This window comes from Hylobates moloch, unplaced genomic scaffold (assembly GCF_009828535.3).
Source record: "Hylobates moloch isolate HMO894 unplaced genomic scaffold, HMol_V3 SCAFFOLD_8, whole genome shotgun sequence".
NCBI lineage: Eukaryota > Metazoa > Chordata > Mammalia > Primates > Hylobatidae > Hylobates > Hylobates moloch.
The window spans coordinates 92,778,558-92,805,457 of NW_026652283.1; the positions used below are offsets into that span (position 1 = coordinate 92,778,558).

The 26,900-nt window shown below is 40.3% G+C and overlaps 1 protein-coding gene across 3 annotated transcripts in view; it reads right to left on the reverse strand.

The window, feature by feature from the left end:
- Nucleotides 1-26,900, reverse strand: part of STAC (SH3 and cysteine rich domain) — a 166,990-nt gene that overhangs the window by 11,136 nt on the left and 128,954 nt on the right. For all 3 annotated transcript variants that reach the window (XM_032162109.2, XM_058442987.1, XM_032162110.2), the window contains 2 exons: nucleotides 8,560-8,611; nucleotides 8,315-8,452 (listed from right to left, as the gene is read on the reverse strand). In XM_032162109.2, the coding sequence (XP_032018000.1) occupies nucleotides 8,315-8,452; nucleotides 8,560-8,611 (190 nt within the window). The remainder of the gene's footprint in view (nucleotides 1-8,314; nucleotides 8,453-8,559; nucleotides 8,612-26,900) is intronic.

The window sequence follows — 26,900 nt, forward strand, 5'->3', positions numbered from 1 at the left end:
TCTGTTGTTTCTTGACTCTTTAATAATCACCATTCTGACTGGAGTGAGATGGTACTCTTTGTGGTTTTGATTTGCATTTCTCTAATGATCAGTGATGTTGAGCTTTTCTTCATATGTTTGCTGGCCATATAAATATCTTCTTTTGAGAAGTGTCAGTTCATGTCCTTTGCCCACTTTTTACTGGGGTTTTTTTTTTTTTTTTTTTTTTTGTAAATTTGTTTAAGTTCCTTGTAGAATCCGGATATTAGATCTTTGTCATATGGGTAGATTGCAATAATTTTCTCCCGTTCTGTAGGCTGTCTGTTCACTCTGATAGTTTCTTTTGCTGTGCAGAAGCTCTTTAGTTTAATTAGATCCCATTTGTCAATTTTTGCTTTTGTTGCAATTGCTTTTGATGTTTTTGTCAGGAAGCCTTTGCCTGTGCCTATGTCCTGAATGGTTGAGTTAATTTTTGTATGAGGTGTAAGAAAGGGGTCCAGCTTCAATCTTCTGCGTATGGCTAGCCCACTTCCCCAGCACCATTTATTAAATAGGGACTCCTTTCCCCATTGCTTGGTTTTGTCAGGTTTGTCAAAGATTAGATGGTTGTAGATGTGTGGTCTTATTTCTGAGACCTCTATACTGTTCCATTGGCCTGTGTATCTGTTTTTGTACCAGTACTATGCTGTTTTGGTTATTGTAGCCTTGTAGTATAGCTTGAAGCCAGGTAGCGGGATGCCTCCAGCTTTGTTCTTTTTGCTTAGGGTTGCCGTGTCTATATGGGCTCTTTTTTGGTTCCATAAGAATTTTAAAGTAGTTTTTTTTCTAATTCTGTGAAGAATGTCAGTGGCCATACACCCTCCCAAGACTGAACTGGGAAGAAGTTGAATCCCTGAATAGACCAATCACAAGTTCTGAAATTGAGGCAGTAACAAATAGCCTACGAACCAAAAAAAGCCCAGCACCAGACAGATTTACAGCTGAATTCTACCAGAGGTACAAAAAGGAGCTGGTACCATTTCTTCTGAAACTATTCCAAACAATTGAAAAGGAGGGACCCCTCCCTAATTCATTTTATGAGGCCCGCATCATCCCAGTACTAAAACCTGGCAGAGATACAACAAAAAAAGAAAACTTCAGGCCAGTATCCCTGATGAAGATCGACGTAAAAATCCTTGGTAAAATACTGGCAAACTGAATCCAGCAGCACATCAAAAAGCTTATTCACCATGATCAAGTTGGCTTCATTCTTGGGATGCAAGGCTGGTTCAACATATGCAAATCAATACATGTAATTCACACATAAACAGAACTAAAGACAAAAACCACATGATTATTTCAATAGATGCAGAAAAGGCCTTCAATAAAATTCAACGTCCATTCATTTTAAAAACTCTCAATAAACTGGGTATTGAAGGAACATACCTCAAAATAATAAGAGCCATTTATGGCAAACCCACAGCCAATATTATACTGAATGGGCAAAAGCTGGAAGCATTCTCCTTGAAAACTGGCACAACAAAGATGTCTTCTCTCACCACTTCTATTCGACATAGTATTGGAAGTTCTGGCCAGAGCAGTCAGTCAAGAGAAAGAAATAACAGGTATTCAGATAGGAAGAGAGGAAGTCAAAATGTCTCTGTTTGCAGATGTTGTGATCCTATATCGAGTAAACTCCATCATCTCAGCCCAAGCTTCTTAAGATGATTCACAGCTTTGGCAAAGTCTCAGGATACAAAATCAATGTTCAATAATCACAAGCATTACTATACACCAACAACAGACGAGCAGAGAGCCAAATCATGAATGAACTCCCATTCACAATTGCTACAAAGAGACTAAAATACCTAGAATACAGCTAACAAGGGGAGTGAAGGATCTTTTCAAGGAGAACTACAAACCACTGCTCAAGGAAGTAAGAGAGGACACAAACAAATGGAAAAGCATCCCATGCTCATGGATGGAAAGAAAAAGTATCATGTAAATGGCCATACTGCCCAAAGTAATTTATAGATTCAATGTCATTTATTCCCATTAAAGAAATGTTTTATGGTATTTTAAAGTTGATTTAATAAGGATACATTTTAAAATTTAAAAATGAAGAGGCCAGGTGCAGTGGCTTATGCCTGTAATCCTAGTACTTTGGGAGGCTGGGGATCGCTTGAGCCTAGGACTTCGAGACCAGCCTGAGCAACATGTCAAAACCCCACTTCTACATTAAATACAAAAATCATCTGGGCATGGTGGTGCACATCTGTGGTCCCAGTTGACTGGGAGGCTGAGGTGGGAGGATTACCTGAGCCTAGGGAGTGAGACCCTGCCTCACAAAAAGAAGACGAAGAAGAAGAAGACGGAGGAGGAGGAGGAGGAGGAAACAGAAAACATACTTGTGTCAATGCAAACTCTCATTGTGTTCATAACAAATGGATAACTTAATCATATTTGTAAACGAGCTCTGCAAAAACACAAAAACAAAAACAAAACAAAACAATAATTATGAGACAGATTAACCCCAGAAGTAGAAAATGTGATTTAATCAAAGATGTGCATTGCGAGGTCAGGAGATCGAGACCATGGTGAAACCCCGTCTCTACTAAAAATACAAAAAATTAGCCTGGCACGGTGGCGGGCGCCTGTAGTCCCAGCTACTCAGGAGGCTGAGGCAGGAGAATGGTGTGAACCCAGGAGGCAGAGCTTGCAGTGAGCCGAGATTGCGCCACTGCATTCCAGCCTGGGCGACAGAGTGAGACTCCGTCTCAAAAAAAAAAAAAAAAAAAAAAAGATGTGCATTGCATTTATCTTTAGAATCAAATTTCTTTTATTTTCTTGTTAATGTCCATTTGTCTCTTTATATTTGTAGGGTTATAAATATCATATTGGCTATTTTCTGGTGCTTACTGGGTAAGTTTAGGTGGCATTAACCACTGCAGATGAATTCCTTATTTAGGCTTTACTCTTTAGTGATAATGGTAGCCAGGAAAATGACTTCTGCTATGTATCTGTGGTGGCCAGGCACTGTGCTAAGGCTTTATATAGGTGAGCACATTTAACTCTCACATCAAGTTCAAGAGAGAGATGCTACTATGCTGATGAGAAGGTTGACATTCAGAGGCTACTTTGTCAAAATCACACAGGATATAGATCCATTTCTGTATGACACTAGTATCTGTGCTCTTTCTATTACATACTCCCTGCAGTTAACAAGCATATTTTGAAATCTTCAACCTAAAATTACTTAGGACACTAAAGTGGAGACAAATTTTGAAATTTGTTTCTAAAATTGATTTTTAAAAGGCATTTTTTTCTTTGAAATGGCTGATGTATTTAAAAAATTGATACTATGTTTATTACCTGAGTGGTGAAATAATCTGTACACCAAACCCCCGTGACATGCAATTTGCCTGTATAAGAAACCTGCACATGTTGTACCCCTGAACCTAAAATAAAAGAAGACAATAATTATGAGCAGACTCATTTGGTTCCAGGTTCAGGCTGAAATGCTCTGTTGCATCTTGAACGTGTCTAGCTGAAGAGGCTGAATTGTTTGCCTTACCTCCTGCACACCCCAAACCCTAGCAGATTCAGTTTAACCATGAGGGCAGAGAATGCAGGTATGAGGCCCATTCCCAGAAAAATAATTGTGGGGAATATGCCAAGGAATTGGTGGGAGTCACTGAAAAGATGTTCTGCTTGTAGAAATTGATCAACTTGAGCAAATTTTAATTTGCCTTCTGGTTTCACTGATTGTATTTTAATAACATAAAAACACTGAATGGGAAAGCATAAGATTATTCTGAAAAAAAAAAAACATGCTAGCAAGATTATTGAGTAACACTTTGCCAATAAAGATGAAAATTCTTCCCAAATTTATTTTATTCAAAAGACTTTCCAAATTTTTGGAACAGGAAGGATACAGTTGGGTAAAATTGGGGAAGGTTGAAGTGTTGGCATGGAATCAAGCTGGGAAAAGTGCCCATTTGCTTTGTGAGTTGTGTATCGCATCAGAGATGGGGTGTCAGTCTGATGATGATGCCTTTGCCTGGAATCAAGAATGACCCAATAGGGAGCCCACATGAGCAAGAACTTGTTTTCAAGGAGTCCTTTGGTCCCAAGACAGCTGCCTTTATGACACTCGTCATCCTTGGGAACCAAGCTGCCCTTTATTGTTCAGTGTTCTTTCCACGTTGTTCAGGGCACATGGCTAGTGGAAAGCCTTGACTTGGAGTTTGCAGACCTGTGTTTACGTTCCAGCCTGGACACTTACTAGGCTTTTGCCCCTTGAGCAAGACACATAACCTCTATGAGTGTTTGTTTTCTCATTTATAAAATAGAAATAATGAATCCATAAAATTCGCAGGGCATGTGTATAAACTTTATGTATACAGTGTGTCTGTATGACATTAAATAATGACTAATAATTATGATTCTTATAACAATTATTATTGTGACAATGTTTAAGACAGTATTAATTTGTTCTTTCCTTTTCTGTGAGCCAGGGACTAGAGATAAAAAGTTCTCTTTCAAAAAGCAGACCCCAAAACAGGTCATCACATCCAAAAAGGAATAGTCATGTGGGGTTTGCACATACTTTTATGGGAGACAGAGTGGTCAGTGCAGTCTTCCAGGGGCAGGGGTGATAGGTTTCCGGGGGTATTGTCATTAAGGGGACTCTTCGGCTGCTACTGCTCTTTATAGGCAGATGCTGGCTTCTGCCGTTACCTCTTTGGGGAGTGTGCAGGCAAGTGATAGGTTGGCAAATAACATCCCCAGGGGGAACAAACAACTTTGGGCAGAAAATGAAGGATCAGGTGCTCTTGAGTGAGGTATATTTCATGTCAGCACATTGATGACTTTTGATCTCTTTAAACATATAGTCTGTCTACAAGCAACCAGGTAAAAGAAAGCTTGTGCAATTTACAAACTGCAATGTGCCCTAAAGTGGGCATATCATATAAGCAATTTTTATAAAAGTGAAGGATGTCAATTTCAAGTAAAACTGTAAAACCAGGGCGAAACCATAGAGCCCAGTGACCCAATTTCCTAAGGATATTAGAGATTTTAACAACCAAAAATCATTAGATGGCATACACCTTTTGGGGTTGTTGCATCTATATAAGCAGCAGCAGATAATGCAATTCGATATAGCGATTGTTGGATATGGTGATGTGTGTGTTGTATGTGTGTGCATTTGTGTACACATGTGCAAAGTTGAGGCCCCGGAAAACCACAACAACACTGTGTACCTTTATGTTATTAGATTCAAAAGACAAGATTGAGTATTTTAAATTGTGCTACTTTTTAAATTTTATTTTTGTAAATATATACCATGAAAGTAATTTAAATGGAAGAGAACAAAGCCATTAAATTTTTTACTACCATTGTATCATTAATATTTATTTGTTCATGGTTTATGAAGCCATCATTTAAGATGGTGACACAATATTTGAAGATATCTGCCCTCTCTCTTAGGTCTCTCCTCACTTCTCCAAAGGCAGAAGATCTAATTGCACCACAGGTGCCAGGGGTTTTTCACTGTCTCTTAAAGCTTCCTCCTGTCTTGTTCCTTCTGGGAGGGAATCAGGCCATCTTATGCCAGTTTTGCCACAGTCCTTTCTGCTCCCTTTCTCCCATGGGGCGTCTGGTACCATTAGATCCTCAGATTCAGACCAGCCCATGGTGGTGGTGGTAAGGTGGGTGGGCTGTGGTGAGGCCTCTTAGGTCTCTAGATCACATCTGGTATTCTGTCTGGTTTACTATGGTTCCATGAAAGAAAACAGGGCTTCAGGTCCCGTCTGCATCTCTCCCTTTGTGTTTATCTTGGGAGAACAGTGACTGGGATCTGGGTTCGGATTCCACTATTCCAATTCCATAATATTATCATAACCCCATGAAAATTGCTTAGGGTCCTAACGTTGTCCATTAAGGAAAATATTGTCATTGAGTTAATTACTTTCGTTGTTTGTGCAATTGTTCCTAATTCTCACCATCATGAATATCACTCCGATGACTGTCTTTTTGCATAAAGTCTCCCCCTGTTTACTTTAGGTTATTTTCTTGGGTACATTATAGAAAATAGAATTACTGTATTCATGAAGTTGAGCAATTTCATGGCTCTAAATACATGGTACCAAATCAGTATCCAAATGAGTGGACTAATGTCTCCCAGCATTTATGGAAGTGCCAGTTTCAATGACTCCATCTCCACCTTTGTTAAAATATAGAGGGAAAATAATACTAAGAATTATTGGTCTCTTGTTTTCAATGATTTTCATTTACTTGAATTTAAAGGGAAGGTGAGTTACATTTTTTTAAAAAAGCTGTCCTCCATATTATCATTTTTCTTTAGATTTTTCCTTTTAAAGATTCTTTTGAATCGCCATAAAGAAAAGGTAAATTGGCCAGGCACGGTGGCTCACGCCTGTAATCCCAGCACTCTGGGAGACCGAGGCGGGTGGATCACCTGAGGTCCAGAGTTCGAGACCAGCCTGACCAACATGGAGAAACCCTGTCTGTACTAAAAATATAAAAAAATTAGCCAGGCGTGGTGGCTCATGCCTGTAATCCCAGCTGCTCCGGAGGCTGAGGCAGGAGAATGGCTTGAACCCGGGAGGTGGAGGTTGCTGCTATGAGCCAAGATTGCGCCATTGCACTCCAGCCTGGGCAATAAGAGTGAAACTCCGTCTCAAAAAAAAAAAAAAAAAGAAAAAAAAAAGAAAAGAAAAGGTAAATTATTATTCTTTGAGGATATATTTGTTAGTTTGAAAATGATAAAGTCAGTTAAAGCTACATGTGGAATATACAATGGTTGATTAAGTGGGACAAAACAATTTTTAAAACTACAAATCAGCTATAATTTTAAGGTAATGACTGATTTTCTTGTGTGACTTAGAAACTATTTTTGAGGCAATCCTAAAAAAGGCATTCAAGATGTGTTTTCGGCAACTCTATTGAACAGAGATGTATTAAAATTATTAATGCCTTTTTCATTGTGAACTTCCTTGTAGGGTGAGCCTTATCAATTTCAACTTCAGGCATTCATTACCTTGGGAAATAATAAAATTCTTATACCAAGAATGCAGAAAGAAACAGAGGAAAGATTTTTGACTTCCAAAGCTGAAAATTAAAGTCCTCTGTGAGACTTTATTGGGAGAGGAAATAAATTTTTAATTCCCCAAATCCTCCACTAATATATCAAGAACAAACCTCCACTAATATATCAAGAACAAACTGCTGGAGTGCAGTGGTGCGATCTCGGCTCACTGCAGCCTCCACCTCCCTGGTTCAAGAGATTCTCCTGCCTCAGCCTCCTAAGTAGCTGGGATTACAGATGTGTGCCACCATGCCCAGCTAATTTTTGTATTTTTAGTAGAGACAGGGTTTCACCATGTTGGCCAGGATGGTCTCCATCTCTTGACCTCGTGATCCACCCTCCTCAGCCTCCCAAAGTGCTGGGATTACAGGCGTGAGCCACCGAGCCCCGCCATAAGTCCAAGCATATCATTTTACTCTGTAGTGAGGACACGGGACATGACCTGAGGGGAGCTGCAGTCAGAGAAGAAGGGAGGGTAGGAAGGCCTCTGTCTGCTGGAAGACAAAGACAGGAAGAGTAGGCCAGAGAGTTAAAGTGTGAGAATGCTGTTTCTTTGTCTCTATCAACATTCCAGCCATGAGATGGTGGAGCTTAAAGACATACAAATGTGGGGGTTCACATTTTACTTCTCAGGAAAATTGACAGCATCAAAGAGAACTCTACATTCAACATGGCCCTGGAGCAAGATGGTGACAGGCACCTCTAGATTAGACATGCAGAGACGTTCATTTATGAGTCTGAGATAGTATCTGGTTATCTAAATTTAGTCTGTGTCTTTTGCAGTGATATGAAGGTGTTATGGGCTTCAGTGAATAGGTAGAGACTTGGAGTCCAGATAAGAAAACCCAAGAGGTTCCTAACAGCAACAACTAATAACAAAGTATTCATTAGAGAGCACTGAAGAATTAACCCCACCATTGGTGGACACTAACTCAGAGTCCGAATGAGAGAAGCTGTCCGCATCAGAGACCAGTGGTCCTCCGAGAAGAGCATGGGGGATGAGATGTCCTCACCCGCCACTATGACGTTTCGTTTATGAACAGGTATCACCAAGTGAGATTCCTAAAATTTTAGTTTGCATGTTTAGCTCCTACAACACTGACATCATTGGAGTGAGTATATCTTTTCTCAAAGTGAATACTTTGAATGTGACCCCACTCATTCAGATTTATACATATTATTAAGTTTATTAAAATGACACCCTATTTGGTTCATATCTGGAATGTGTTTGTGTGATTTACTCACCTGATTCTCTTTCAGTGTTATCTGCCCCTGTTCCTTACACCCAGTGAAGGTTCTAACACATCTAAAAATCTTCTCATTTTGTTGTACTCTCTGAACAAAGTTGGCTGGAAAGAAGCCAATTCTGTCTTGAATTTTCCCCTGAAAGGAAAAAGGAGACATGCATCCACAATTGTAGCATGTATTGTAATTATAGTTACCAAATGATTTTCTCTTTTTTTTTTTTTTAAAGAAAGAGGGACACTTACTTTCCACCAGTCTTCATTGGAATCCTCTAAAACAGTAATTATGTCTCCTGGCCTAAAATGAAGAATGAATGAGTTAAGTAAAGGAAAAAAAAGAAAAATAAGATACTTTAAAGTCAGGAGTAATCATTTCTCATTTACACAAATAGTCTTAAAAGAAATAAAGTAAATATAACTTTTACCAGTTCTTCCTACCAAGAAAATAGCTGTATTACACATTGAAGGCAAACATGATTTTATGCTGTATTTTAAAAATAACTCTTTTTTTTTTTTTTTAAACAGAGTCTCGCTCTGTTGCTAGGCTAGAGTGCAGTGGCGCGATCTCAGCTCACTGCAACCTCTGACTCGCTGGTTCAAGCTATTCTCCTGCCTCAGCGTCCCGAGTAGCTGGGATTACAGGCACCCGCCACCATGCCCAGCTAATTTTTGTGTTTTTAGTAGAGATGGGGTTTCACCATGTTGGCCAGTATGGTCTCAATCTCCTGACCTCCTGATCTGCCTGCCTCTGCTTCCCAAAGTGTTGGGATTACAGGCGTGAGTCATTGAGCCCGGCCAAAAATAACTGTTACCTGTAATTTGATACATAAATGATCATGAAGCTCCAAAATTTCAAGATACAAATCTACCTTCTTCTCAGCCCCATAATCTACCTCCCATCTCCTGTGTGTCCTTCTAGACTCCTTCCCACACACTTACATTTATACATAGATATGTTCATGTATTTTTTTTGTTTAGTATTGACATCTAGAATTTGTCATTATCTTTATCATTATCTACACCTCCCAATACCTTCTGAAAACCTACCACTCTTTTGCTTAGCTCTATTTTTCCTGTCTGCCATCTTTTATGCTGGTGTAATTGGAGTTTTGTACTAGATTTGTGTATGTGTGCATGTGCGTGTGTGTGTGTGTGTCTACATTCCACATCATTCATCAAGAATTACTTGGGTTTGGCTGAAGACTAATGTGTTTTTGTTGTTTAATTCTTTCTATTCAAACAGCTGTGACAATTGGAAGGCTGTTATTTTTCACACTGGGAAAATTTTCTCTACTATTTCTTTCATGTTTTTCTCCCATCTATGATGTTCTCTCTTCTTTCCTTCTGGAACTTCTAGTCAACACACATTGGACCTTCTGAATCCATCCTCATGTTTTTTGTCTTTCTTACACATTTACAGTCTTATTTTCTGCTATGTTCTTAAATTTTTTTCTCAATTTTGTTTTCCTGATCATTTATTTTGTATTTGGGCTGAGAATTGTTTTAGAAAAAGTTTTCAGAAAACATTTTAAGGGTTCTTTATTATTTCTGAAAGTTTTCTTTCTTTCTCATTATTTCCTTATTCTTTTCTGAAAGAGTTCTGAAAGTGGCTTTCCATCATGGATACAATGTTATAATGGATTGTATAGAGATTATTATATTTTCAAGACAATATTTCTTTCTTTTACTGAATATTTGTTTCCTCTGAAATTAGTTGGCCTATCCTTTATCTTATTACTTATTTTTCAAGTATTTTTTTCTAAAATCTAATGTTTCTTGGTTATCTCTTTTTATGAAAGACTGAAAATGGAAAATGGAGGTAGGTGGATGTGGACAGGCTTCTCCGCTATTCTACACCTGTGGTCTGCCATGGGTCTCCCTTTCCAGTGCAAGGGCTATTTACAGGCTCTGTTTAAGGGAGCAGTGTGTGTCAATTGGTGCATCTCCTCCCTTTTGGATACTTGAACGTATAGCAGATAAGCAGTATGGTGCCGCCGCCTCCTCCTATCCTAATAGCTGTAGCAAGGAGGATTTTCTTACCACTGGTGAGAGAAAAGGTCAGTTTATTTTCCTCCTAAGTAGAGCTGCCTTTTCCTCTTTTCAATGCCCTCTAGAAGGTCTGAAGGTCCAGAGTTATCTCAACACAGTTCTTTTTTTTTTTTTTTTTTTATTATACTTTAGGTTTTAGGGTACATGTGCACAATGTGCAGGTTTGTTACATATGTATCCATGTGCCATGTTGATTTCCTGCACCCATTAGCTCGTCATTTAGCATTAGGTATATCTCCTAATGCTGTCCCCGCCCCCCCCCACCCCCCACCCCACAACAGTACCCGGAATGTGATGTTCCCCTTCCTGTGTCCATGAGTTCTCATTGTTCAATTCCCACCTATGAGTGAGAACATGCGGAAAACATCATTCTCAGTAAACTCTCGCAAGAACAAAATCAACACAGTTCTTATTTCCCAGGCTTCTATGCTCACATAAGAGCCCTCCTTAGGCATGGGTTCTTTTTCTTTAGAGTGCAGATGTTGGCTTAATTCTGGAGTTCAACATCATTGCTGCCAATTGATCATTATAACTAGTAATGTAGTGCTATTAATATAGTTGAGACTGTATCAGTTATATATTGTCACAGTAATGCTGTGTGATAAACAGCCACAAAACCCCAATGGCTCACTCACAGGCCTGGGTGTTGGCTGGCTTTTGCTGAGGTGACTGGGGTGACTTTGCCCTATTCCACATTTCTCATTCCTTGGAAGGTCAGTTTCATAGCAATGATCAAAGTTCAGGAGCAGTGCATGGAAACATGCAAAGCACATGATGCCTCTAAGGCTTAGATCCAGAACTGACACATTGTCACTTTGCTTCATTTCATTGGCCAAAGCAAGTCTCAAGGCCAGTTCAGATTCAAGGGATAGGGTAACAGGCTCCACCTCTGTTTTGAGAGGAACTGCAAAGTCCCATGACAGGGGCATGAATACAGGGAGGGGTGAATAATTAGGGCCATTAATGCAATCAATCCACTGCAGACTCTCACGCTTTTCAGTGAAGTCCTGTGCATTCCGTGTCTCTTTAAATGTGCTCCCCCCTTCTATAGCTGTTTTGTCCTGAGTATTCTTTGGTCTCTGGTCATCTTCATTGTTCACAATTCAACTGCATTTCTGTAGTCTGCGAGGAAATTCCCAAGATTTCTGGTTCTCTCTTAGCATGCGTTCTTGTTTCCTAGTACTGTTATAGATGTGTTAAAAAAAAAAAAGTGTTTTCTGACACGTTTAGGAATTGGTGCAAAAGTAGATTTGCATATTCATTTTGATATTCTGATCCAATCTCCTTTGCTGTCATTTTCAATTCTCAGTTAATATCTATCTTCATCAGGGATTCCAAATATAACAGGCTTGTCACACCTGGAGCATGAAGCACAACTGGCATTTTGGCATTTCAACAGTCACAGTTTCATGCTGATGCCACAGAAAGCGAGGTGGCTGAAAATCACTCTTTCCCAGGTCAGGGATTTAATTAAGCAGCAAGGATGAAAGTCAATGTAGAAAAATCTTCTAAGCCCCAGCAGTTTTTATTGAAACCAGTAACCTAAGAAACCATGAGTTAGTATCAAACACAGTGACTTTGCTGCTGCTCTGGTAGAAACTGTAAATAGGGAATAAAGCTGGGGGAGGTACCTTTCCCTAAGAGTGAAAGAGGCAGACTGTGGGAGGTACCTTTCCTTAAGGGTGAAAGAGGGTGCTGCCTGAATCCGACCTCTATTTTTATAGTCTACTGAGAGACTCACTCTTGGCTGTGCCTAGAGATGGACAGTCCCCAGCACTTGACCCTCATTAACTGAATTACACATTAGAATAAGGCACTCACTGGGATAACAGGCTATAATCTTATGAGAAATACCAGACATACTTCTGGAAGTGTGATGAGGGTTCTGTCCTTTCCTAAAAAAGAGCTCCACCAGGATCAGAAAATTGCCTAGTGAGTGATTTATTTATCCATTTATTATTTCCTTGGTTTTTGTTTACCCACTCATTCAACAAATATTTATAGAATGTGGGCTCTGAAAGAGTGTCATCTTACTAGGCACTGGGTTTACTTTGGTGAATAAAATCCTCACTAGAGCTAATAGTCTAGTGAGAAAGATAGATAATAAACAAGTAAATAGATAAAACATTTAATAAATAGATACTAATAATAAACATATCATATATGTATAATTATTAAGTATATAATTGTAAATTGGCTTAAGGACTATGAGGGAAATTAGAAGATGTAGCCAAAAAGGACCAGTAGACTCCTCTTTTTTAAATTTTATTTTTATTTTTATTTTATTTTATTTTATTTTATTATTTTATTTTATTTTATTATACTTTAAGTTTTAGGGTACATGTGCACAATGTGAAGGTTTGTTACATATGTATACATGTGCCATGTTGGTTTGCTGCACCCATTAACTCGTCATTTAGCATTAGATATATCTCCTAATGCTGTCCCTCCCCTCTCCCCCCACCCCACAACAGTCCCTGGAGTGTGACGTTCCCCTTCCTGTGTCCATGTGTTCTCATTGTTCAATTCCCACCTATGAGTGAGAACATGTGGTGTTTGGTTTTTTGTCCTTGCGATAGTTTGCTGAGAATGATGGTTTCCAGCATCATCCATGTCCCTACAAAGGACATAAACTCATCATTTTTTATGGCTGCATAGAGATTAGTCAAATACTCTACCTGGCAGAGATAGCTAATGCCTCTTTTTCACTATAGAGAGGATCTTGCTCGAGGGTAGCCCTTGAATCCAAGGTAGTAACTCTAACATCTAGGCCAGCAAATCTGTGGCTTGTGGGATTTTTTACTGCCCCCATACCCTTTCAGGCATCACCCAACAATCTCAGTACTCTTTCCCACAGAGCCTGCCTTCTGATTTAGAATCATTTTCAACACTGGGCTCTAGGTGGTGGATCTGAGTAGGCATGCAAGATAAAACCACTCTGTGTAACATAGGTTATTATTTTTTATATACATATATTTAATTAATTTATTTATTTTTTGAGGTGGAGTTTCACTCTGTCACCCAGGCTGGAGTGCAGTGGTGCTATCTCGGCTCACTGCAACCTCTGCCTTCCAGGTTCAAGTGATTCTCCTGCCTCAGCCTCCTAAGTAGCTGGGATTAAAGGCACCCGCTACCATGCCTGGCTGATTTTTGTATTTTTAGTAGAGACAGGGTTTCACCATGTTGGCCAGGCTGGTCTTGAACTCTTGACCTCATGATCTGCCTGCCTCAGCCTCCCAAAGTGCTGGGATTACAGGCGTGAGCCACTGCGCCCGGCCCGCTTATTATTATTTTTTAAAAATTAGTCTTGACCCAGTTTTGAGGCTCTAGCTAGAGGCTGGTCAGTTCCCCTTCTTAAGCAGCTGATTAAGTCCCCACCCCAACAACTCCTTGATGAGGGCTCTTGTACTCTGGGCCACTCTGTACCACCCCTAATGTCCCACTCTAGAGCCAGGTACTGGATAATGTGGGACATCCCCTGTGCCCTGGAACCTGTGAAAATTATTCAAATTAATCAATCTACAGGGAGCCCCTGGAAACCTAGCCTACCCCACAGCCTGCCATACATAATCTGCCTACTGTGGCTCCAGCTTGCTGTTACCCTGACTCCCACAGCAACCTTCTGTGTTGCCCTTAGTGGCAGCCCTTCACTCTCAACTGTGAGTTTTCTTCTGAACCCTTTCTTAATTTAGTTCTCTTCTCTTGCCATGGTGTTGCTGTGCTGTGCGATGTCCTCAAAGAAACAAATGAAAACATTCTGCCAACTGGCTCAATTTAGGGAGAGCCTGGCCACTGGTCCCAGAGGAATGGTGGCCTAATGCTTAAAATTCTCCTTTCCCCAGGTTAGACTTGGCTAATCCATGACTCTGCCCTCAGTTGTTTCATGCTTCTGTGGCTGTCAGGCCCTTTCCATGGAATAATTCTTCATTCAGGTTATCACACTACAGGCACATTTGAGAAAAGTCCTTCTCTGGCTTAATAGTTATTCTCCTGCTTTTAAGAGACTTTATGTTCTTGATCCATTACGTCTAGATTTTACAATTTAACTCTATTTCCAAATTCTTGGGACCAACTTGATGGGTCCCCAATTACTTAAAAGACATTTCCTTTGCTTAGTTCAATCAGAGCATTGTACATTCAGGTAAAGGTTTTGCTTACATTGTAATCCACAATTGTATACCATGATGTAAAGTATAATGCAATTCATAAACAATTGAAGCATCAGTTTCCTTTAGTGAAAAGAGGTCAGAGCATCACAGCTGGCCTTTCGCTTTTGTTTGCTCAGTAAAATTTGCCATAGGCGCAGAGGAAGATTTGCAAGTTGGTTATATAATGATTTATAGGAGCTCTTGAAATGGTGAAAGGGCTCTGGGCTCACAAGAACTAGAGTAAAATAACAAAATCAACTACAGAATTGTGGCTTACCAGTGAGGAGGACAGGGTTTAATTCTGAGTGTGTGTATACTTGCACACATGTGCATGAGAACAAATGGTTGCTTTCTGGGTCCATTCTCAGCAGTCCTTCTGTCTCTCTTATTTTTCAGTTTTTCATATGGGCATTGGAACCATCTCTTCCACCACCAGGTAAACTGTCTGCAGGGACTCAGTGTACACAGAGGGTATGAATGATACGAGCTGAGCTTGGCCAGCTACATGGAACTATTCTGCAAGATGTTAGAAAGAGGGTTTGATTTTCCAGGGTGGGCTCTTGGAGGAAGGAGTATGAGACGTCCTGAGCATTCCCCGCCCAGCCCAGCCTCTCTCCAATCCCCAAGTAGAGCACAAATTCCTAGGAGAAGAGACATGACACCTTCCAGATGAGGACACTGCTTCTGAGAGAAACACTTTCTCTACTATCTGAGACAACTGAGACCTCAGATTGGCCCTAATTTGGGAAGCACATGGTCAAAGCAGAATGCCCTAGGGCCTTTGCTTTCTGAATGTTTTAAAATTCAAAGAAAAGGAGTCTTGTCTCACTCCTCCATTTCTGCCCATTTATCCTAGGAAAACTGTATGACATTCAAGTATTTTCTAAATGTTTATAAAATTTCAGATATTGGGTGTGCATTGGGGGATACAAAAATGAAAAAACGATCTAAGCCTGGGTTTTCTTATCTGTAAGGTTAGGATAATAGCACTTACCCCATCAATATTTTTTGAGGACTAAATGACAAAATGTTTGTAATGCATATTTAGATAAGATCCCATTAGATGGTGGCTATTATTGTAAAGACATAGTTACTGCCCTCAAGATGTCAGTAATTTCAAAGGATAAAGCCAGTAAACTGTTTAAAGTAAGGGTCATCCCTGAGGGAGAAGCAAATGCTAGGGTGGTGGGGAGATGACAAACAAATATAGAATTGATCCCAAACAAAAATCCCAAATACGTGTCTCTTCGACGATTGGCTATCTCAATTATATTTATATACTTATATATTATGCATGATAAATTATTGTGAGCTACATTTACTTGCAAAGTTAAATCTTTTTTTTTCTTTTTTTTAAAGACAGTCTCACTCTGTTGTCCAGGTTGGAGTGCAATGGTGCAATCATGGGTCACTGCAGCCTCTACCTCCTGGGCTCAAGCAATCCTCCTGCCTCAGCCTCCCAAGTATCTGGGACTACAGGTACATGACACCACTCCCAGCTAACTTTTAAAATTTTTGATAGGATCTCACGATGTTGCCCAGGCTGGTTTCTAACTCTTGGCCTCAAATGATCCTCCTGCCTCAGCATCCCAAAATGTTGGGCTTACAGACATGAGCCACCATGCCTGGCCTCAAAGTTAAGTCTTTATCACTGTGATTGATATACGGTAGGGCTTAAAATTGCTAATTTTCATGTAAACCTGTATTTTTTCACTTGTAAATTAGAAGATTTATTCTAATCATTGCCTTTTACGATTATGTCTCATTAGGTTTTTGGCAGGGATGGTTGGTTAATGAAATAGCCTTGACTTCAGTGGCTTCAGACGCTAACATTTGGTGTGATTCGGAGCTATGGCAAACCTTCTCCCTCTCTTCATACTGTCCCTCTTCCCCTTCCTTGTCCACTCCACATAGTGACCACAAAGGTGTATCAGGGCCCAGGGGCTGGACCTAGTATTCTATTACCCAGGTGGCTGATTGTAATGGAGATGTTGGCAGGGTTGAGCCTAGAGGGCGATGGCAATGTTCACTAAATGTTGTCATGAACAGTTGCATTTTCATACAAGTAGGCAGGCTAAGAGAGATTTCACCATTTACAGGCAAGATTTGAATCTATGACTAACTCCACTAAATCAAGCTGCCTCTTGCACCACCCATGCCATGTCAAAACTCATCAGAACTGCCCACTTTACTATGTAGTTATTTTGAGCCTCTTTAATATTTCCTGCCCTTTCTCATTCATTAGGCAAAACGAACCTTAAATCAAGTTTATAGCAACCAGTCACTCATCAAAAATAGATACCCTTGAAAAACCAAGCTGAAGGGGGCAGAAAAAGGAGCCAGCCAAATGGCTCCATTAATCTTAGATCTATGACTTAATGTTTCACCAGACTTATTTCCCAATTTACATTATCTTGGTCCAGAATCTTTTATAGTCTTGGCACATGGGTATGTAATAAGGAACTCCTGAATTTGCATTTTGATTTTGTCTTAAGCCTGATATCCACAAGACTGCCTGCACTTTCCCAAGTCCATAGACCAGCTCAGAGAAAAGCATTCAACTGAAGGGCAATTTGGAAGGAATTTGGTAAATGTTCTTGAACTGTCATGGATCACGCTCTCCAGAACCTAATTGAGAGAGGCATTTGAGTGAGAGGGAGGCTGCTAAACACATTAGTGACATTTGGGAAGATCTGGGTTTCTTGACATAGTGCAGCATCAGAGCATAATATGCATCAGAGACTTTCCTCAAATAGCCTTAATTGCATTTTGATGTCCTGGTGACTGTGAAGATTATTTTTAAATCAAATTGGTGCATTAGAATTACATTTAGTTTTAATTAAGTTGGTGCATTTGCCAAGCAGTAATGTACTTAGAGAATAGTAACGAGACACCAGGGGAGTCTTATTCTGTCTTACTCTGCCTTGAAACTTTGCAGGGTGAAGGACATTAGAATGTACACTAGTTACAGATCAGAAAGCCAATGCAGACCTGTGCACGGAGCATTGACAGAATCGGGAAACCTCTGTTCTGGTTTTTGAGTCCACCACTGGCCCACTGCCTATCTTTGGATAAGTCACAGCTGTTCTCAGATAGTGCAGATAATCAGAATCCAGGAGAACACTTAACCACACAGATTTCCAAGTAGGATTTGACTCTCTAGGTCTAGGTGAAGCCCTGGAATCTCTATTTTAATAATATTTTTTAGAGGATTCTTATGGCTTGCAACAAGTGACTTAACCATTCTAACTCAAGTTTTCTCCTCTGTGAAATACTACTTGCTTGGGTAACCTCTGAGATTTATTAAAAGAACTCAAGAGGATGCTAGGAAAAATTATGAAAGACTTTGAAATGGGCAAAAAACATGACTGATCTGGATGTCCTGTCTGGCATATCCTTTCAGATTACCTCCCCTTTGTCAATGCCTTTGAGCTATTTTACATCTCAAGCAAGTTGTAGAAAACTGATATTAATGCAAATGATTTTTGTCCAAAGAAATGCAAGTGAATTTTGCCTGGTGGAATATAGTCAGTTATTACCCTTTATCCTGTGACTACAGACTGGTTTTGCATCTATTTATAAATTCCTGTCAGCATTCCTCATTGCCTATGTATATGTGATGTATTGAGTTCTCCTTTGAACCAGGTGGAGCATCTTACTGGTTCTCTCATTAATTAATTAGCCATGTAAAAATTCTGACATGTGTTCAATTTATATTGCATGAGAGTCAGGTTTTTATCTTAAATTTAAAAAATTATCCTTTAACAGGAGTGACTTCTCAGGAACACGCTCTATAGATCACAAACTTCCTGGTCTTAGCAACCATACTTAACAAACCTAATGCACTTGAAAGAAGTGATGTGAGTGGCCAAAAAGGGATAAAGTAAAGTGTTACCTACTCTTGCTGATTAAAATAGAATTGTCAGCTTTATCAGAGAGAAAACTTAGAACAATGAACCTAGGATCGAAAGTGTGGTGGAGGAGAAAGATCAGTGGACTGGGAGTCACCTCCAAGGGTTCTAGTCCTAAGCTTCCGTTTTCTACCTGTGAATTATTGGGCTTGGTTCTCCTACCTCACCTCCAGAAAGAGAAAAAAGAACCATACATTGTCTCACTGGCATATGAACTTAACAGCCAAGTGTCCATTCACTAAGCATGACCAAGTTTTAAGGCAGTCTTTCAGAATCAAGACTGGAATTAATGTAGTTATCTAAATATGCGCCTGCCTCTGCCATGAATTTTCACCACATCTTCTTGTAATGGGGCTTGCATTTGCCGCTGATTTGGCACCTCTTAAAATAATGATCTGGTTCTGAAGTTTAACCCCATTATTCCCTTATGCTTTCCTCACTGGAGAGAGAGTGACTGCTCACTAACCAGGCTTCCCAGCCACCCATGACCCCTCTTCCTTCTGGAATCTCGGCTTCTTTCATGTCCCTTTGAGGCTGCTGTAAGTTACCTGGAATACCTCACACCCACAGCCCTGCACACTGGATTGTAACTTCTGTTCTACTCTTCTGCTGGTCCCCTGGCCCATGACTGCCTGAGCTCTTTGAGAACAGGACCTGTGAATGGTTCTCCCAGAAAAGAGCAGATGCTTGGCTATCATGTGATGAGAGGTGAATAGACGAAGTAAATCCTGGAAATAGCATACAAGAGTTAAATTAAAGTAGTGCTTTGAAAATACCCCAAAGAGATGAATTCAGGCCATCCCATCTCCAGAGATTCTGGCAAATACTAACTAATGACAGAAATGGTTGCTTGCTTTCATTCAGACTTGCCCTTGGAGAATCTGAGACTTGCTGCTTCCAGGAGTGGCCATTCATGAATCTAAATTTGCACTTGGAGTTACAAAAAAAGATAGGTTTTTCTTTGAAGCCCCCCAAATTTAGGTGTTCTGACACACATTGAAGTAGTAATTAATTTGTATTTCTTTTAGGATTTAATAATATTGAAAGAGCAGTTCCTTCTTTTCCTCTCTTGACTTATAGTCTTTTTTTTCCTTCTTTTTTCTACCCTTATGAAAAATGGCCATTATCATATAAATCTGTTTGAGGAGAACTAATAAAAATGAAAATGACTTAGATCTGGAAAGTCAAAATGAATTCTTTGGAACAGGCATTGTATGATTGCTAAAATATGCATTTAAACCTTTAAATCTTTTATTTACTCTCAATCCTTTGTTTCAGTGTCCCTAAGATGTTTTAGGAGTTTATGTTTACTTGAAGTCATTTATATCTGCTGATTATTTACATAAAATATCAACTCAGCAAAGTCATGAAAGTCATGGTTGATTGAAAAGTTTTTATCAGCTTAAAAAAGGTGCCTTGGTGTGAATAATAAGTGATGACTCCAAGACTCTGTTTTGCAGATTGCTGAGCCCAAAAGCAGTGAGGATAATGCAACTGGTTACATTGTAAGTGTTGAAGGCAGGATTTAATTTCTTCAAAACTAAGTGTGGGTTATCAAGCTTTGGCTAACTATGTGTGTGCTCGCGTATGTGTGAATGAATGTGTACTTGAATGTGTATAAGTGTGTGTGTGTGTGTGTGTATGTGCATGTATGTGTGTGTGTGACTGTGAGTGTGTGGGAGGTTATTTGCATGTATAAGTGTATCACACACATGTACATACCCACTTGGCCAGAAGGTTGATGTGACACATGGTCTATGTTAATTCACAGAGCAGTGTGTGATAATAATGACAACAGTGCTGATTATAATAGGGTTCTCCAGTTCATATTCTATTTTCATTAATTAATTTAGATAGATAGGTAGTGTCTAGCTCTGTCATTCAGGCTGGAGTGTAGTGGTGTGTTCATAGCTCACTACAGCCTCAACCACCTGGGCTCAAGTTACCCTTCTGCTTCAGCTTCCTGAAGAGCTAGGGCTATAGCTATGCACCACCGTGCTTGGCTAAGTTTTTATTTCTATTTTTGTGGAGATGGTGTCTTTCTATGTTGCCCAGGCTGGTTTTGAACTCCTGGGCTCAAACAATCCACCTATGTTGGCCTCCCAAAGTGCTGGGATTACAGGCATAAGCCATTGCACTTGGCCATGTATTTTTAGCAGCATTTAAGAGCTTTGTTCATGAATTAAACTGGCAGTCCATAAAGTGTAATTTTCAGGGCTCTTCAAAGAAGGTGATAATAAGGGTAATTGGTGGAACCTGTCCAAGACTCTTAATTTCAGGAGATTATCTACTATACCACCCTGCTATACCCTGATAGAAGAACCTGGGTAGCTCTTTAATGCTATCAGGCCTCAAATTGTCAGCAATGTTCGAGACCCCATGAATGATGGCATCACAGCTTGGGTGTCAGTGATAAAATTTCATATTATAGCTCATCATGTCAGCAACTGCAAAACCTGCTCCCAAGATAAGTATTGGATATCACAGCCCCTTTTTGCTGGACCAGTTGGACAAGGTCTCATTGGGCCTGCTCAAAGGGAGAGCCTTTGACTGTGTTTTCTCTACTCTATATCCTTAGGGTGGTGTTAATGAGGTTGTTCAGAAGACTAGGAGAGAAAATACATTGTGAAAATATGTAATTATGAAGAGCAGGTGACCTCTTCTGTGACCTCACTTTGTACTGGGCATGAAATTCCACATTTTATTTATATTATCTTGTTTAATAACCAGTCTTCCTAGGAAGGACAGAACTGAGGCTCTAAAAAATTAAACAGTTTGCTAAAATTGACACAGACAGTTTCAGAGTTGGAAACTAGACCCAGGCCTATCTGACTGCCAGAAATTTCTCTTTTCTGCCTTGCCAGCTTGCTGTCCTGCTCTCTGCCCTGGATGGTGGAAAGATAGAGAATTATCATGGTCTGCATTACCTCCAGAGGTTTAGGTGGGAAATAGCAAATTAATTTATAAAGGAAGTTTATTTCTACTTTTTCATGGCAGTGTGAAAAAAAATAAAGGAAGTTTATTTTGCACTGGAACTGTAGTAAAGCAGACTGTATAAAGTCTCTGCCTTTATATGGCATTTGGATACTAATGATGGGACCATGGCACTTCTAAGAAAAGTATTCACTCACCTGAGAACAAGAGGGCAACAACCAGCTCTTCCTCTTGTGAAAGAAAAATAAAATCTTAGGACTGTAGGCTCACTATGTCAAAGGGAAAAAAGGACGGCTGGGCGCAGTGGCTCACGCCTGTAATCCCAGCACTTTGGGAGGCCGAGATGGGTGGATCACGGGGTCAGGAGTTCGAGACCAGCCTGGCCAACATGATGAAACCCCGTTTCTACTAAAAATGCAAAAATTAGTGGGGTGTGGTGGCGGGTGCCTGTAATCCCAGCTACTTGGGAGGCTGAGGCAGGAGAATCGCTTAAGCCTGGTGTGAGGTGAAGGTTGCAGTGAGCCAAGATCCTGTCACCGCACTCTGGCCGGGGCAACATGAGTGAAACTCTGTCTCAAAAAAAAAAAGGGGAAAAAATGAAAAACTGTTAAGCTTGGGATCTGAGTCACCCAACAACTGCCTTCGTTTTTGTTCCTAAATGGATAGTTGCAAAGATAGAAGGCCACATATCTCCCCAGGTGGGCTCCCTCAAATTGCTCACAAGGAAATTCCTTGTGGGCCCCAAACTCTTTACCCTAAAACAGAGTTCTGTTGAATCTCACCCTGACAATATAAATTAACAGCTTTTCTTCACAGGTACAGGACAAAGACAAGACTAGAAAGCATCCCTCCACCTACCTGAGACAAATCTGACTGCTTCCTTTACTCTGTGTTTATTCATATCTTATGTAAAATGCAGATTTACTGAACACCAGACAAATGCATAACTGACTGTTCCTCTACCCCCCTTTCACTTGTAACATGTGGATTCAGTGAGCATTAATCAAAGCCTCACAAGAATGTGATCACATATCTCACTACCTACCCTCCCTGCTTTTTTTCTTTCCTCCTTACCTTCCTGATGCCCTTTCCCCTTCAAATATTGAAGTCCTCAAAACCCTTTTTGGAAAAAGCACAGACCACTTATCCTACTGTAGCTTGCATCTCGTTTTCCCAGGCACATTCTCAACCTTGGCAAAATAAACCTCTAAATTGATTGAGACCTGTCTCAAACAGTTTGTGGTTTATAATCTCTGAGGCCCCCCTTCCTCTCAGCTGTGAGTGCTTCAGTAAAGGCTTTGCAGGGCTTCTTCCAAGTTGTCTTAAGCCCGTTGTTATTTGTGAGTGGAACCGCAGGCTACTTTTGGCCTCCCCCTTTACAATTTCTTCTTGATGAATAACATTTATCCTAGGCTCAGGCCCATCTGTTCCAGGAAACAGGCCCCTGACTAACCACTCTCAGCTTGGTTTGCTTCCTCATTTATAGTTTCCGTTATATTATTATTATTATTATTTTGAGACAGAGTCTTGCTCTGTCACCCAGGCTGGAGGCCAATGGCGTGATCTTGGCTCACTGCAACCTCCACCTCCCTGGTTCAAGCAATTCCCCTGCCTCAGCCTCCCGAGTAGCTGGGATTACAGGCACACACCACCATGCCCGGCTAATTTTTTTGTATTTTTAATAGAGACAGGGTGTCACCATGTTGGCCAGACTGGTCTCCAACTTCCGACCTCAGGTAATATGCCTCCCAAAGTGCTGGGATTACAGGCGTGAGCCACCGCACCCGACCTACAGTTTCCATTATATTATCATAGACTTGATTTGCCCACTAAGTGTATATGCCAGGCATAGCATTAGTTCATTTAATCTCCACAATACTCATTCATTCGTCAAATAATTATTATCTACTATGTTTCAAGAATGAGCTCATGCTCTAGGGATATGAGGGTTAGTAATTACAGACTTGTTCTCATGGAGTTTACAGGAGAGATAGAGACTAACCAAATAATTCCAGAAATACATAAATACAAGTAGAGATAAGTGTTTGAGAGAACTATGGCGTCATGAAAGAATATAACAGAAGAATATAATCCAAAGTAGGGTAACAGGAAAGGCTGCAACAAGGAAATGAAATTTGACCTGAGATCTAGTGGTTGAATCAGAGTCAACTGGATGAGTGTGCCTGTGTGTGTGTGTGAATGTGTGTGTTTGATGGTTGTGGGTAGGAGGATGGAGGGAGAAGCAGACTCTGCAGGAAGAAAAATCCTTTGGCAAGTGGGGGGTGTGGTCCTTTTGTGAAAAAAAAGGCCAGTGTAGATGGATCAGAGAGGTCACCATGGATGAAACTGTGGGTCCTGGAGTCCCCATAAATATTCTAGATTTTACCCCAGGGCAATGGGAGGACATTGGACAGTTTTGAGCAAATACATGTGTTTCGAGCAGACTTAGGGCAGGCAAAGTGATTATCTCCTTTTACAATTCAGGAAGCAGAGGCTCAGATGGTTAGGGTAACTTTTTCAGGATTCATGGGGGTCACACAGCTGGACAGTGACTTGGCTAGGACTTAAACCCAAGCCAACTGATGCCCACACTTTTTATTCTTAAACATTCAGTGAATGCTCATATATTCTCTCTCTCTCTTCTCCCCTCCCCCTCTTTCACTCCCTGTCTCCCTCCTTAATTCTGGAAAGGAAGCATCTACTTTTGAAATACAAAAAAGAACTGACTGGAATTAATATTATTAAAGTCCTACTATGTACCAGATATTGCTATCTTATATAATCACATCGATGCTAGATCTAAGGGTGGTAAGGGCAGGCCTTATTATCCCTGTTTTCAAGATGAGAAAACAGGTTCAGAAAGTTAGTTAGTAAGCCTTATTGTTAGAACGTAGAGAAGGGATGTGAATCATTCTATGTGACTCCAAAGATGAGATGAAGCCTGGAACACTGTACTGTTACCTTAGTGCACTATCACCCATAGTGGATAGGAAGGGAGAGGAAGACTGAAAACACAGAGACCAGGAAAGCTCTTTTACAACAGTCCAGGTAAGAGATGAAGGTGGGGATAGATACAGTTGATTTTAGGCAAAGAGAAGAGTAGGAGTTGAGCATCAAATACATTTTGAGCAAAAGTAGAGTGAGTCCTCTCCCTGGCTGGCTTGAGGCCTGGGCAGAGGTTGACATCTTTCATCCTAAGGGGCAGGTTTGTGGAAGAGAGGGCAGAGCTGCCATGCTCTGTACATTGCTGGGGTAGGCACGTGGGTAAGTGAATCTGGAGGTTCGGGGAGAGGTCTGGAGCATTGGCCTTTGGAAGAAGCTTTTCTTATTATTGAGCAGATATATAATGAATATTTGCTGATGTGGTGATTCATCTACTCTGATTGACAACTGCTGTCTTTGCCAATTGGGTCGTCTTTGTCCTCAAGCTCACACTCCTAACATTTCCTATACCCTCACTCCCTTGTTCTCTTTCCTGAGGTCAATACCCTGCATACTCCCCTGGATCAGAAGGTGGGTGGATAAGAATGCTATTTTGTTAAAAGGAATTTTTTTCTACCTTATGATCTGAGGAGAAAAAGATAATTCACAAAGCTCCAGTTCATTCAAGGAGTTATGCTGAATCCCAAAGCATTGCCTTACACATTCTAAATCAAGTGCCTAGCTTTTAAAATGGGAACCTACAATCTCTTGGCCAAAAAAAAAAAAAAAAAAAAAAAAGTAAGTGTGATTTATCACTCCAATCTTGCAGTCTATGTAATGCAGACGTTTCACTCCTGGGAACGGATAGTCCTGATTGCCTTGAAGCAGACTGTAAACGTTTCATTCGTGACCAGACAACTTGACTTCTAATGGCCTGCAACCAACTAAAATAAGCACACAGAGTGACGACCACCACCAGGCAGCTAGACATCATTCCTCATTATCCCAGTAACATTCTTTTTTTTTTTTCTGAAATTTTTTTTTAAAAAAATGTTATGACTTCAGAATAATCTTCTAATATAAAGCTGTAGGATCTCTATAATAGAAAGCTGTTAAATCTTAAATGTTACACACCCAAATGACAATCTCAAAAGGACCCAATATGGTGTACTTATTGCAAAGTAAATATATGCCACCCTTGTCTTCATCAGCAGATAGTTAATTGTGGGTCATCTGCTGAAGGCATGGCTTCATCCCAGCAATGAATTCTAGGCAGGCACTGCTCTGGCTCACAGGGCTTGTCATGTCTCTAACAGAACAGGGCTTCACTTGATAAAGGCCATCTCCTCCTCTCCCACCAATTATGCCAGACTGTTCAGGTAATATTTACAACTTCAGCCAGTGAGTTCGGCATGACGATTTTACTCAGCAGTAGAGAAAACTCAGATGTACAAGAGCTTAACTGTCTCTACAAATCTAAGGAGCCAGGACTCAGGCCCCCACACTTTGCTCTGGAAAGACCCAAGAATCACCTGGCAGCAGATCTCAACCTAATTCTGAAACAAAGCTGACCTCAGGGTGTGAGCCAGGGAGAGTTGTGAGACTCTAGCAGGATAAATAAATCTGCTATGATGTCTTGCTGGATATTATATCCACCATGAGGTGTGGCGGAGCTGCTGGAACAGATCCTGATAGCATATGGAACCTGGGAAACAGGGTCTAACTGAAGCATTTCAGTGGCTCTCACCATTTATAAGAGTTTGGGTAGGTGAAAGAGGAGAAGGGTAATTTCACTGAGGTGGTGGACCATGCGTGGGAAATGACACAAACCTGAAGAATTGGGAAAGCCCAGGTAGCTCCAGTGTGGAGAGACAGGCTTTCCAGAAGCCATGTGAAGAGAGTGACTGGTGATTGATAATTTGGCTGGCACAGCATTCAGACAAGTGGCGTCTACCTCCAAATGGGGGCTATTTTCCCAATGCTCTGGCAATTAAATAGTTTTGCATGCTAATTTATCTCCACATTTTTTTAGAAGAGGAAAGAATGAACCTCCAAGGGACCATTTGACTGGAAAAGTAGCCTTTTCTATCCTGCTCTAGGATGGGAAAACACAGAGAGCCCTATCATGAGATTACTCACGTTTTGGGGTCATGAATGCATAGAAGCAGAAGTCTTTTCCTTGAGATAGGCTAGTGAACACCACATTATAAAAACTGTAATAAGTACTCGTTGCTGAGTGTTTATGATTATAGGCACCAATGTGTTTAATTTCTTTTCTATCATTGTAGTCTCACCAAATACCTTAAGGGGAAGAGATCATTATTATTCTTTTATAAATAAGGAAATCAGAGTAATGAGATGTTTATAAATTGCTTAAGGTCACACAACAAGTAGGATGTGAACCCAGAATTGACTCTAGCTTAACAACCCCTGAAACATGAGGAACCTCAAGCTGTGGTAAGAGAATGGTATAGATTTTGAGAAGGTCACAAGGCTCACCTATTCTATCTAGTATTTCGGTTACCACCAAGTGGATAGTTCCTAGTTGACTCTGATAGTTTTAGTTTGATTTTTCTATCAATGTTAATTTGGAGATTAAATATATATGTATATAAATATATTT